Below are 14248 nucleotides of genomic sequence, written 5' to 3' on the forward strand. Positions count from 1 at the left end.
AGGGAACACTTGTTGAATTACTGAGGGGGCAGACGTCAGGTGTACGAAGCCCAAAAAGGAGAGCGAGACTGATGAGCGTTTCCTAATATGGCTTTATGTTTTCTTTCCCTTCTCCAAAACGGCGCCCCTCTTTGTAAACCATAGACTAAAAAATTTAGACTGATCATTCCAATGCTCAAAAGGTTTTCTCGAAATTCTCATTCTTCCCCCCTCCCCCGGAAAGAAAGTGGCAGCTGCTCAAGGGAAACTAGAGAAAAGCTAAAAATCGGAGTTTATTTTCTTTCTGAAATCTTAATTTTGTGTGTGGAAGAAAATGGGTCCAGTAGGAGTTGATTTGTTTACAACCACCCTGCAATGCAGTGTCACTGTGTAATTAGGAGAACAACTAAACCAACGTAGCCAAACTTTTGCAAAATAATCAAGCGTAAAGTAAGTAGTGCTTTAAAACGATGTAGTGAAAGAAGAGATAGATGGACACACACACATACACCTGGTCACTCTGCATCAGTAGCTTTTTTAAAAAACAACAACAATCCCATGGAAAACATACAATATGGCTGGCAGGGGAATGCTGGGAGTTGTAGGACTTTTTTTCCTGTCTAAAAAGGCACAAAATTGCGCCCTTAACCATGCAATCCTATACAGATATACTCGGAAACAAGTCCCATTGAGTTAAATGGGGCTTCATCCCAGGTAAGTGGGTAGATTGCACGGTCAATTGCAGCAAATATAAAACGTAGTTCAATTGCCCCCTGAAACACCCCTCCCACCCTAATTGAATGCAGACGCGCCTTCTGCGCCATTTACGTTCCACGCAACCTGGGGGCTGGGCTGGGCGATCTTCTCCAGCCGTCGTTTCTCCCGGTTGAGAGATACGTGCGCTGTGGAAGGAGGAGCAGAAACACCGGCGGAAGTTAGGGAGGCTGAAGCCAGAGCGGGGCGGGGCCAAGAGGAGTCTCTGACCGCTGTCAAGATGGAGGAGTCCAGCACGTGGGACGAGAGAAGTAGCGGCTCCAGCAGCAGCAGTGATCGTGATGACGAAGAGGAGGAGATGGAGATGGGGGAGAAAGGGCCAGAAGGAGCGAAAGTACAAGGGAAGGGTCGCGGGGGAACGTATGTGCCGGGACAGGGTCCCCCTCCAGCACCTGGAGAAGAGCTGGTGATGGATGAGGGCGCCTATCGGCTTTACCATCGTGCAGGCACAGGTGAGAAGGTTTTTTTTGCGGGGTTGGGAGAGTGTCTAATACAGACCTTGCTGTTTTAGAGGGTGGTGGTGGAAGGGGGCACCTGCGAAGGAGGGAGCGGGGAAGTGCGTGAACAGGCTTGGTTCCAAGATCGCAGAAATAGAGAGTGAGTGGTGGGTATTTGTTGGGGTACGAATGCACGAATGGGGTTGAGCGTAGATATGTAGGTTACTATGTCACTAAAAGCTGTGGGGTTTAGATGAGAAGATCCTTCAGTCAGAGGCATGGTAGGTGGTGATAGAGGTTAAGAGGACCCCCAGTGCTGAGGAGAGAGGATGTATTCCAGCCTTCCCCTCCATCTGGTGCCTCAAGGTGTGTTGGACTACAACTCCCAGCATCTGTGTTGTGAATTGTCATCACTAGCCCTGATGGTTGTGTGCTACCTTCAGTATTCGAGGCAGTAAGCCTGTGTGCATCAGTTGCTGGGGAACGTGGGTGAGAGGGTGCTGTTGCACCATGTCCTGGTTGTTCATCCCTGGCCAATGGCTGGTTGGCCACTGTATGAACAGAGTGCTGGACTAGATGGACCCATGGTCTGATCCAGCAGGCCACTTCTTATGTTTCTAACACATCTCATGGGCACCAGATTGGGGAAAGCTGTTGTGTTTGGTAGGTGTAAAGGGACCAGGGACATATACTAAAACCTACTTGAAGCAAAGTGCTAACCTTGTCCTCTAAGAGTGGGCAGCTTGGGGTCTTCCAGATGTTTTGGCCTTCAACTCCCATCAGCCCTCACCAGCATAGTCATTGGTGAAGGATGATGGGAGTTGTAGGCCACATATCTTGAGGGCCACACACTGTACATCCCTGCCTTACTCTGTAAGTGCAACTTTCATAAGGTTGCAATCACAGCGGCTAAAGGGTAAGAGGAGCCAGAGTATTTTCCCATCAGTAATTGTGTGTATACAACTAGGAGCTGATTGTTATTCCGAATCTACTTTTCTAGAGTGCACAGTAGGGCTGTTAGTATCCTACCATATTCTGTGTGCTCATGGTAGGAGGCTGCTATGCAATTTTAAGGAAGAGCATCTTAGGACGGTAAGCAGCATGGGCAAAAAACAAGATAGCAACCTAGATACAGAGCCAAGGCCAGAGATGAATGCTGATGCCCCTTCTTCTGTTACTGCCCTCCCCTCTCCAGGCGCCCCTTGCTTGAGCTTTGACATTGTGCGAGATGCCCTTGGAGACAACCGAAACAGCTACCCACTGAGCCTTGTTCTTTGTGCTGGAACTCAGGCTGAAAGTGCCCAAGCCAATAGGTGAGAATTTGCAATGGACTCGGCCTCCAACAAGCAGACAACAGTTCTGTGTTGAAGTTGGCACAAAAGGATGTGCGATCTTTTGTCCTATTTTTTTTTTTTTAATACCTCTCTTTTCCTCTCTCCACCCCCCACTCACCCAAATAATAGGCTCATGGTGATGAAGATGCACAACCTCCATGGGACCAAACGAGCTGGTAAAGATACTTCGGGGTCAGAGAGCAGTAGCAGCGAGAGTGAAGATGAAGAAGATGAAGAGAAGAAACCCCAGCTGGAACTGGCCATGGTTCCCCATTATGGGGGTATTAACAGAGTGCGGGTATGGGCCATATTCCCTCTTGGGCCCTCTCACTTTTGATCCTCATGCCAAAGCACTCCACCTTAACGGTCCTGCCTATTTGTTTGCTTGTTTTGGGGTAGGTGACGGAGCTGGGTGAATCACAGATAGCAGCCGTTTGGTCTGAGAAGGGACAGGTGGCTATTTATGACTTACGGCAACCCCTAGTGGCTGTGTCTGACTCTCAAGCCATGGCAGTCTTCCTGCGAGAAGAGCAGGCCAAGATCAAACCCATCTTCTCATTCGCTGGGCATATGACGGAGGGGTTCGCCATGGACTGGTCCCCCAAGAAGCCAGGTGATCAGCTGGGATGGGAAAGGCATTGTAGAGCTAGGAAAGCAGGTAGAAGATGGATGTATTGCTATTTAAGGTATTTTGGGTTTCGTCCATTCCAGGCACTCTTCTGACTGGTGACTGCAACAAAAATATACATTTGTGGACACCCAAGGAGGACGGCTCATGGTTTGTAGACCAGCGACCTTTCACAGCCCACGCCGCATCCGTGGAAGACTTGCAGTGGTCCCCAAACGAAGCTACGGTGAGTTACAGGTTTGCGGTGTGCTAGTTTTGCAAGCTTGTCTTTGGATTCTTTGGGAAATTTTTAACCTGCTGCCTGATTAGACAGGGACACCTTCTTAATCAAAAGAACAATCAAGACGATTTTCCAAGGCTGCAATCCTATGTATGCTTATCTGGGAATAAGCATCAATGAAAACAGTGGAACATACTTCTGCATAAAAAATGCATAGGATAGCGCCACACGTTGCAACCTTAGGTTGTTTATTCCCTACTTTCCAAACTAAGTTCCTAGTACTCATTGGGAAGATCTAGGCTAGATCTACACTACTACTTTATAAAGGTATTGAAGTGCCCTGATAACTGTTGGGACACAATCCACATTCCGTGTTCTGCTTTCATAGTGTCATATCCTGCTTTCTATTCCACATTCGTAATGATTTGGCACAATGTGCAGATCTGGGCATAGTTAGATCTGTCAAAAATCCTCTAGTTGGGGGCGGGGAGTATTTGTGGTGTGGCTGGCCCAATTCTCTGCAGAGTTAAATGCATCTAAGCTCATCGAAATCAATGGGCCTAAGCAGGACCAACTTGGCACAGAACGAGGCTAAACTCTTCCTTTCACCTGCACGGCTATTCATCCAGCTGTGCCTTTTCTCCTTCCACTCCACTGTTAGTTGTTGACAAAATACCAAATTCTGTACAGAGTTGCAATAAAACGCACAAAGTAAGTTTACTTATATGAAGGAAGTAAATCCATGTAGGTGTTGGCTTTGTGTTCCTTATTCTGAGCCCAGACTTTGACTCCTTTTTTTAAAGCAAAGATTTCGAATATCTAGGTAGCTGATGGGACTTGGAACAGGAGGGCATCGATTCTGCTGTTAAGCTCGGATGTTAGTTTGTAGGAGAAAGGGACAAGATCCAGTTAGCCTATACGGTGGTGCTAGAATTTGCAGGGTACAAGCCCTGATCATGGAATTGGATGGGTTTATCAGCATGTTTTGAGTAACGATTCTTAACACACGTACACACCTATTCTTGGGACAGGTTTTTGCTTCCTGCTCCGCTGATGCCTCCATCCGCATTTGGGATACACGGGCGGCGCCAGGGAAAGCCTGCATGTTGACAGCCAGCCAGGCGCATGATGCAGACGTCAATGTAATCAGCTGGAATGGAAATGAGCCCTTCATCGTTAGTGGTGGAGATGATGGGGCCTTAAGGATCTGGGACCTGAGGCAGTTCCAGGTTAGATAATGGCTCCTTTCTGCCAACCATATATGTGTTTACGCACATTCTCTTTCTCTCCCAATCTCTGGCTTCTTCACCAGCAATGGCCCTCTTATTCAACCATACTCTTGTCTTCTTTTCTCTCTGTAGAAAGGCTCTGCTGTTGCCACCTTCAAGCAGCACACGGCCCCCATCACGTCTGTCGAATGGCACCCTACAGACAGTGGCGTCTTTGCCGCCTCTGGAGCCGATGACCAGGTGACGCAGTGGGACTTGGCTGTGGAGCGAGACGAGGAAGGGGAAGCAGAGGACTCTGCTTTAGCCTCCATCCCACCCCAGCTGCTGTTTGTTCACCAGGGAGAGAATGACATCAAGGAACTGCACTGGCACCCACAGTGCCCTGGCACTCTGGTCACCACAGCCCTGTCTGGTTTTAACATCTTTCGGACCATCAGCGTCTGAGGGAGAGGCTTTCAAAATGGCCACCTCATGCCTCTCTTTTTCAGGCGAGGTGGCCCTTGGCCTTTTATTCACTACTGCTTGTTTCAAGATGGCTGCCACTTCTCCTTCCTGCGGACTAAGAACCTTCTAAAAGGGCTTCTTTTGTTGGTCTAAATTAACTAATCATTTCTACTCTGGAATAGAAGTCTCCACAGTTGTCCTAGACTATAAGCTTGGCAGTTTTTTTGATGAGGTCATCCGCTTTTCCTGCCCTCCAATTAATGGATGATAACGATTAGAATAGCCTCTGTTCTCCTTTATCTGCACTAATTTCATAGGGTTTATTCTTTCTACCCGTGAGCAAATTGGATGACTCAGGCCTCATGCAGATGCTACCATTCTGCTATAGGAGAGAAAACAGAGAGTTCAAACGGATTAGGGGTTTCTGCTGTGCGTGGACCTGTCTAGTCTGTATGGTTTATTAAACTCCTTTTAAGTATCTGTACGAACTATAGGTTTGCGGACGATACTTCAGTGGGGAGGGAGCGAACAGTTTTCAAACCAGAAGCGTTTGCAAAGAATGATGTGTGTTTAAATATAAATTATTTTGGAAGAAAGGTTTAGCTCTGCATTCAATCTTTCCTGAAGTTGCACATTTCTTCATGTGCCTCTGCACATCTTGGGATCTGCTCAGCCAAGCGCAGCCCAGCAGAGGCATACTAAATCTGTTTGTTTTGCTGCTTGCTTAGAAATGCAAATAATCCATCTGATTTGAGAGAAGGAAGGAAGCTTCCCAATGAGACAGTCTTACTTGGGTGAGTTTGCACATAATGGTAAGCTATGATTTAGACTTAAATGCATGAACAGGAATATGCTTATACATAGTGATGGGTTCAAGCACTCCCCTCTCTTTGTCTCCTATGCAGCTAGAAGAAGGAAAAACCAGAACTTGGTTTCACTTTAGCAGATTATGGCTTGTGGACAGATGAAATCCAGGAATTGTGGTTGCTTAACTAGTCAATTGCTTAAGCTCTAGTCAATTGTTTAACAAGTTAGCTTCAAACTCTGGGTGGTGTTTATGGTTTGCTTTGCCAAATAGAATTTACTTCAAATCACAATTCCTTGTGCACCCGAAACAACAAATGAGAAATCTACTAAAGTGAAAATCAAGACAAATTGTATTTCCTCCTCCTGATTGCAGTAAATGTACTAGACACATTTTTGCTCACACATGTAATTCTAACTTCTGATTTATGTATGGGCTCATTCACACGTAAATTGAGTTACATGCGAATGTGCTCATTTCTGCCTAAAATGGCACTTGATGTGGCAAAAAATAAGTGGTTTTTTTTAAAGTCCTGGATAAAATATACCATAAAAACAAATCAATTAAAAACTCAGCATTAAAAAAGTTAGCACCCAACCAATTAACACCCCCTACTTCAACAGCAGACCAGCTTACATGCAGAAAACCTGCCTGTATTAAAAAAAAAAATTGCCTGCCAGCAGCAGGGACTTCCACAGCTTATGAGCAGCCATTTTGATCCATGTCATGCTCCCAAACCTCCCCTCCCCCTGCTTCTTGATTCATACAGCAGGAGCCCTTTGGTCTTACTGATGCTGAGTGGACACAAATACATCGTTCAAGGCAGCTCCGAAAAGCAAAATTCCTTTTATAATGCTGCAGGAATATGGTCTTAAGTTTTTCCTCCCACAGTCTCTGTTTCTGTATGCAGTGCTTGCCCCCGCCAACATGCGGGTCCTATGAACAAGCACTTACGTAATGGTGATGTTAATGTCAACGGTGAGCGAGGCAGAACATGGGAAGATGAGATGACTGATCTTGCTGCAGCCCAATGATTTCAGCCCCTCCATACGGTTGGAATGGCAAACCTCGGACATCCACCCCCGGGGAGTCCGTTCTCACTGCATCCCAGTCCACTGCAAGGATGTATATACTGCAGCCCCATCCTGGTCCACTGAACAGAGCAGAACAGTCTTCTTAACGTTGGTGCCAAGCCGCCCGGCGCTGATGATGTCATGCAGGGAGAGGGATGCATCTTTAGGAACGCAGAGGGCAATGTAATGGGCGTGGAAGCGCATTGGGTCGCCTAGAAGAGAGGGAGACACGTTAGCAGACCACAAACATCTAGAGAGCTACACCTTCTCCACCCCTGGTTTAGATGAATATTCATTTTACTCCTGGGACAAAGTGAGCTGTTTATTATTATTATTCATTACTATTATTCATTGTTATTATTATTAATTCTTCACTTGATGAGGATCTCTGGGACAGGCTCTGAAAAACCCAGGCCCCGCTATTTCTCCCCACCTGCCACTTCCCAAAGACCCTACAAGCCTGTAACTACCTGGATAAACGAGGAAGTCACCCCCAAATTTGCTCCCGCTGGTGACATAGTAGCCCTGTTCCCAGAGGTTCCGGAAAATGCAGCAACGCATCTCATGGTCCTGTTGTCCGGCATAAGGCCAGTCTTGGGAGGGCACATGCCAGGCCACCTCCTCTTCCTGGCCTGGCTGGGCCCGTTCTGTCAGGAGTTGGATCATCATAGATTCTTGGGGAAGCACAAAACTGGGTTCCAAATCTGCAGGCTTCAAGGGAGGATCTGGAAACAAAAGAAGGGTGGCAGATCTTAAGTCCCTACCTTGTCAGCCAAAGGAGTGTGTGTGTATGTGTTTAAAATACACCAAGTAAAACCATGGATTAGAAAGGAAAGAGCGACTACAAGCCAAGTTTATTCCTTTTCCCCAAACATACCCAGTAAAAAGGAACACAAATAGGCACATAGCTTTAAGTCCACAAACAGAACATGGAAATAATAGCCCCATTTGCCGCCGCCCCCCCAAATGTTATTCTGAAATATATTTCCTATGTGGAGGCTCCATTTTGCCATCATGGCTAAAATAGCTACTGTTAGACATTCCTTGCATGAGTTTCTTCAGATCATTTTAAAGCCACCTGAGCCAATGGCCATCTTCACATCTTGTGGCAATGAGTTCCATTAGTGCATCATTACACGTCGCACAAAAAAGCAATTTTGTCTGTCCTGAACCTGCTGCTGTTGTGTTTCACTGGGGGATCCTGAGTGCGAGTGTTACAAGAGATGGTGGGACATTGCACTCTGCCTGCACTGTTCACAAAGGGCTGCTGAGAACCCCCAGCACCTCAGAGCACGAGACAGATACAGAAATATTTATAATAACGCAATCTGAATGCTTTGAATACTCTAGGGAAATGAGAAGAGGGAGCAGGGCCATTTTTCCAGGCCTGCTGAACACTTTTTCCTCTTCCCTCCCCTTTCCTTTTTCCTTGTGTGTTGTGCCTTTTCAGATTGTAAGCTTGCAGGCAAAGACTGTCTTTCTTTTACTTATTCTACTTACACTTAGGAGCAGGATAAAAATTATTATTTACATTTCTATACTGCCCCATAGCTGAAGCTCTCTGGGCAGTTTACAAAAGATTAAAACATTAAAAAGTGATAATACAAAATTTTAAACCATCAAATACTTCAGATACATAAATAAATACACTTCCTAAACAGCTATCTCTTGCCACTGATGGAGGCAACAGTACACAGCCTTTCCTAACCCGAGGCCCCTGGACTTTGGACTACAGCCCCTGTTGTCCCCAACCATTTGCCATGCTGGCTGGGGGATGATGGGAGTTGTAGTCCAGCATCTCTGGGGACCTGTACTTGGGAGAGGCCCCAATACCGGATCAGCCCAATCTGGCCCGGGTGTTCTCTGCTCTTCCGGAGTCTCCTGGGCCTGCATCTTTTAACATAAGAGCTGCCACATCGGAAACAGTAATGCTCACCTGCTCCTTCCTCTTTCTGCCGCCGCTTCTTTGCCCTGCCGTCAGCTATGCGTTGGGCAAGAGTGTCCAGTACAGTTTTCCTCTGTTCAGCAGCAAGCCTGAGCTGCTCCTGATAGTTCTCCTCTAGCCCTTTTCGGTACGCAGCCACCTCCAGGGACGAGGAGGGATCCTAAGGAGACAAACCAATATCAACACCACCGACCCTCCGTCTCCACAATTGTCACATTCAGACCTCAGAAGAGGCCAAGTCTATGCATGCAGCAAAATGAAGTGCTGCAGTCCCGAGGTAGAGCAGACGTGCCACTTCACCTGAACCGTGTCTTTTCAATACAACCCTACATGGAAAGCCACCTTGCAAGCTGAGGATGAGGGCTGCACTAGAATCTTTTGATTTACAAGATCTATAAATATATATTTACATGGAGCATACCTGCAATCCAAAGTGGTACAGTCTGCTCTACAATCCACTGCATGTGCAGGCCAGTGAAGAGAAGGACATACAGGGTGGGCTACTTTGCTTCAAATATGATATTGGAGGTTTTGCATAGACTTGATTCATTCCCCCCCCCCCCACTCACCCACCCCCTATTAGCATAGGGAGGAGGAAGCAGATGGATGGGTCACTAAAGACCCTGTGTTGTGGGGCAGGTAACCCTGCAAGGCAAATTTGATCCACTAGCTCAACACTGGTACTCTTGGAGCCCAGTGGGTGGTCTGGACATTAGCCATGGCAGGCTCCTTTGGACCAGCTCTCAAAAGCCTCTAACATATTTCAACTTTTACAAGCCTCAGCTGATTGACTTACTATCCCTCCTTGCTCTCATAAAAAGAGATCCAGGGCAGCTAACAGAATCACATTATTACAAAACTAGCTAGGGAAAAGCAACAATTCTGCACCGTACATAAGTACAGCCGTCTACACCAGCCTGGGTCTCTCCAGATGTTTTGGCATACAAACTCCCATCAGCCCAAGGCAGCATGAATGGTCAGGGATGACGAGAGTTGTAGGCCAAAACACGAGGAAGGCTGATGTAGACTTTTCTAGGATTCATGCTCAATGGTAATGCCCATGCTTTCTATCCAGAGAGTCTGAGGTTCCATCCCTAGGATCTCCAGTTGATTTGCTTTTCAAAAGGGATCTCCAGTAACACTTGATGGGCAAGAATAACTGGATGTGTTTGCACATAACACTTAAGCATGGATGGGTTGCCAAGTTCTGGGTTGTTGTGATGTGTGAATGCAACCACACTACGAAGCCATTGTTTGTTAACCACAAACAATCCAGAAAAACCGGCTGTGGATAACACGTTGCCAAACTGCATATCCAACCCCTACTTGGGGGTTGATGTGTCATGTGAACCTGGCAAGCATGGGTTATGGGAGGGTTAAATAACCTTCCCATAACCCTACAATGGACCATGGGTTATGTGAGGGTTTGAATGACATGACAACCCCTGAATGGGATTTGCATATTCAAAATGGTGGCCGCGCTCACCACACACATAACGCAGTGTTGACGTGGGTTAAATAATATCATGTAGTATGAAAAACTCCAAACAGAACATTTGATTTCTTGTTGAGTTGTGAATACTGGGTTCTTTAAACTATGAGTTTAAACTATCCAGAACAGTGGGTTGTTCATGGGTGGTTTCGCCAGGCTATGGAGGTGACAGGCAAAAGCGGTAAAAAAATTCCAGCCATTCTGTATGCCAGAACTGCAGCAACACAAAGGCATGTGGGATACAGGGAAGGAAGAGGCGGAAGAGGAGGGAAACAACCCAGAGATTGAGAAGAAACAAATCATGGTTTGTTCAATCATTTGCCAGAAAAACCCAGTTCACTGACAGTCAGCGTAGATGATATTGGATTAGATGGACAAATAATCTGACCTGATTTAAGGCTGTTTCCTATTGGTTGTGTGGCTTGGGATCACAAGGGAATCAGTGCCTGACTAAGGTGGGTCACACCAATGGCATTTGCCTTTTAAAGAAGGGAGAAAGGGGGAGAACGAAAAAAGCATCGGTGAGGTTATCAACCTAGAGTATCTCTTGTTGGACCTGAACTTTCAGGTCACAGCTAAAGTGGCTAGATTTTGCACAGCAGCCATCATCTGTCAAAGAGAGGTGATAAATCAACATTGTTGAAGGTTCTACAGCTGGGTTTCTCTTGTTTTCTCCTATTGGCGCTTGTATAGTCCCACTTTCAATCTCTCATTTTTAACAGTATTTTACTGTTCATTTGTTCTGACATGCTGGTTATTTACTGTAATAAACCTGAATTGACGGTGAGGTTATGCCTACTCTTGCCATCCATTACACTACAGTAGTTTAATTGTTATGGCTTTCCCACTTCACAAGACTTCCGGAAATTGTCGTATGGTGCAACTGCCAAGAACTCTGTCAAAGATCCTTAGGGGGGCCTCTCTGGACTACATTTCCCAGGACTCCCTGGAGCAAGAGTGGGAAATGAGTGGCCCTCCAGATGTTGTTAGGTGGCAATTCCCAGCAGCCACAGCCAGCATGGTCAGTACTGAAAGATCATGGGAGCTGCAGGCCAACAACCTCTCTGGAGGGGTACATTTTCCCCTCTATTCAGTTCTGGTTAGGCCTCATCTTGACTATTGCATCCAGTTCTGGGTACCACACTTCAAGAATGATGCAGACAAGCTGGACCGTGTTCAAAAGAGGGCAATGAGGATGATCAGGGGTCTGGAAACAAAGCCCTATGAGGGGAGACTGAAAGAACTGGGCACGTTTAGCCTGGTGAAGAGAAGATTGAGGGGAGACATGATAGCACTCTTCAAATACTTGAAAGGTTGTCATACAGAGGAGGGCCAGGATCTCTTCTCGATCATCCCAGAGTGCAGGACACGGAATAATGGGCTCAACCCTCTGTGAACCGCCCAGAGTGCTTCGGCTATTAGGTGGTATAAAAATGTAATAAATAAATAAATAAAATAAGTTACAGGAAGCCAGATTCCGGCTGGACATCAGGAAAAACTTCTTGACTGTTAGAGCAGTATGACAATGGAACCAGTTACCTAGGGAGGTTGTAGTCTCTCCCACACTAGAGGTATTCAAGAGGCAGGTGGACAACCATCTGTCAGGTATGCTTTAAGGTGGATTCCTGCTTTGAGCAGAGGGTTGAACTCAATGGCCTTATAGGCCCCTTCCAACTCTACTATTCTATGATTCTATGTTCCCCCATCACTGCTCTGGAGGGAAGGAATGATTGTTAAACCAATAAGTTTTCAGTGCAGATATTCCCTGAAGAAGAGAAAAGGAGCGTACGACTCGATAAGAATCAAAGCTGGGCTACATGTTGCAGACTGAGGTTAGATGTGATCTGAAAGAAAGGTACTGATCTACACTCTGCAGGCTGTGGCAACTAAGCGGTGTGTCCTTCCAGGATATGTTGTGTGTGTTTTCCTTCTTAAGGCGCAATGCTTGTATAAACCATCACCTGGCTTGTATCCTCTCCAAGGGGGTGGGATGCCGTGGTTTTAAACAGGACTGCCAACCCTTTTTCCGCCAGCAATTGGGCCTCTTCCGGGAGCAGCTGTAGGGGAAGCCCCAGCCGCACGTTTTGCCGTGGCTTCCGAGCCAACGCCCCCACCAGTGTGCCCACAATGTGATGCTCCTCTCGGATCCGCCGGGCATCAGCGTAATTCCACACAAAAGCTTTCCCCTCCAAGATCTGGATTCGGATCATGCTTGGGCCCTTGTTTTCTTGCAAAGATGGAAGAGGAACAAAACACACAAGACTCTTACGGTTTTGGAATATGATATTCACAGAAATCGAAAAGATCACACATCAAATTATAACTGTTAAACCAGCATTAGCATTACTAACAATTTGGAAGGAACAAAATGTAAATGTGAAGTCTAAAGTATTAATAGTATTAATCTTGATGGCTGCTCGAAGGGTAATTGCCGGAAATTGGAAAACTGAGAAATTAACTTTAGAATTTTGGTATATGGAATTGTGGCAAATAGCTATGGCAGAAAAGTTGACACATCAACTCAAATTAGCTAAGGGCGAATCTAAGACTCCTGATTTTTACAGTATATGGCACAACTTTATATTATTTACAAGTCAAGGGCATATGCAGCAAAACTTGTCACAGCCCTTTTTGAAACTATGGAAGAGAGACTAATTATAATGTACAGCTATGAAGAATTACATAATCTCCAATTAATTAATAGATTCTACTCCTAACTACACCTGTAAAGAAATGGATAAAGTATGTTAAATGTACTACCTTCTGCCAGCAGCCAACAATGAAAATTCTTTGTATGTTTTTGTTTGTCTATGTATTTTGAAAATTAATAAAAATTATTATTATTAATAATAATAATAAACCACACAAGAAAATATTATGCTATTCACCAGCCTTTGTGGTGGTGGGACGGTCACCTCATTGGACAGATTTCCCAGCAATCTCTGGGGTGAAGTTCCCATGCCAGACAGTGAGATACACCCTCGATGCCGGGATGGAAGATGTCCATTATACACAGATCCCTCCTGTTAAGCTATTACATTTTAAAATATTTTTAAACTTTTGGATTGCTATTTATCTGTCCATCTACCCTGTTTTGTTTTTTAAAATATCTCTGAGCATGTGCCGTTTTGCACTTTAGATTCATTTACATTATTGCACCATCACGACTACAAGAATATAATGGGGTTTGCTTCTGCTGCCCTGATGCTAATTTATTTGAGGAAGAGAATATACGAATAAAAAAGAGCACCAATAACTGCAGACATCCCGACTATTAAGTTTTATAAACGTAAGGAGAAATAAAGGATGCTGTAGTGTATCTGGTCACTCAGGGCAGGACTCCTGCAGCTTTAACTGTTGTGACGAAGAGGGGGTTTCACCAGGTGCTGCATGCATACAAAGGACACCAGCTGAAATTCCTTTTTCTACACAACTGTTAAAAAATACAGGAGCCCTGTCCTCTTTTCCACATGGTCACCCTTCTGTAGTTGCAAGATCAGCCCCTGCTTGTCCATGCAAGCTCAAGTCCTGAGGCTTGATCTGTTTGCCGCTGCCCCGTCATTTTTAGCTCTGTGAGCAGTCATCCGTCGCCCCCTCCCCACAGTCCAGCTCCAGCAGTACCACTGGTCCCTCCATTCCGGGCGCGCTCACCTCTCTCTCTCTGTATCGTCCCAAACCACTTTCACACGTGATCTGCGAACCTGGCTTTGAACCCACGCCTGGACTCCTCCTCGCGTGCGAACCCGGGACTCCTGTTGTTCTTAGTCTCCGCCCCCTTCGGGCTAATCATTCTTCTTCTCCCTCCAATCACTCTTTAGCCGTAGCCTGAGCGCTCGGAGTGATGGCAGCGTTCACCAGTAGGGTCAAGCAAGAAGGAGCCAATGGCTT

General features: G+C 46.0%; 2 protein-coding genes across 2 annotated transcripts; one reads left to right on the top strand and one right to left on the bottom strand.

The window, feature by feature from the left end:
• Nucleotides 1-895: 895 nt before the first annotated feature.
• Nucleotides 896-5641, top strand: GRWD1 (glutamate rich WD repeat containing 1). The gene is made up of 7 exons (XM_063137465.1): nucleotides 896-1205; nucleotides 2386-2503; nucleotides 2654-2822; nucleotides 2924-3137; nucleotides 3236-3378; nucleotides 4404-4601; nucleotides 4734-5641. The coding sequence occupies exons 1-7, from the start codon at nucleotides 974-976 to the stop codon at nucleotides 5043-5045; spliced, it is 1386 nt and encodes a 461-aa protein (XP_062993535.1). The 5' UTR covers nucleotides 896-973; the 3' UTR covers nucleotides 5046-5641.
• A 941-nt stretch (nucleotides 5642-6582) lies between these two features.
• TSEN34 (tRNA splicing endonuclease subunit 34) lies at nucleotides 6583-14100 on the bottom strand. The gene is made up of 5 exons (XM_063137466.1): nucleotides 14012-14100; nucleotides 12322-12587; nucleotides 8860-9028; nucleotides 7394-7648; nucleotides 6583-7135 (listed from the first exon to the last, which is right to left on the bottom strand). Exons 2-5 carry the CDS (start codon nucleotides 12568-12570, stop codon nucleotides 6948-6950), a joined length of 861 nt encoding a protein of 286 aa, XP_062993536.1. The 5' UTR covers nucleotides 12571-12587; nucleotides 14012-14100; the 3' UTR covers nucleotides 6583-6947.
• Nucleotides 14101-14248: the final 148 nt, after the last annotated feature.

Source organism: Elgaria multicarinata, chromosome 11 (assembly GCF_023053635.1).
Source record: "Elgaria multicarinata webbii isolate HBS135686 ecotype San Diego chromosome 11, rElgMul1.1.pri, whole genome shotgun sequence".
NCBI classification, from domain to species: Eukaryota; Metazoa; Chordata; class Lepidosauria; order Squamata; family Anguidae; genus Elgaria; species Elgaria multicarinata.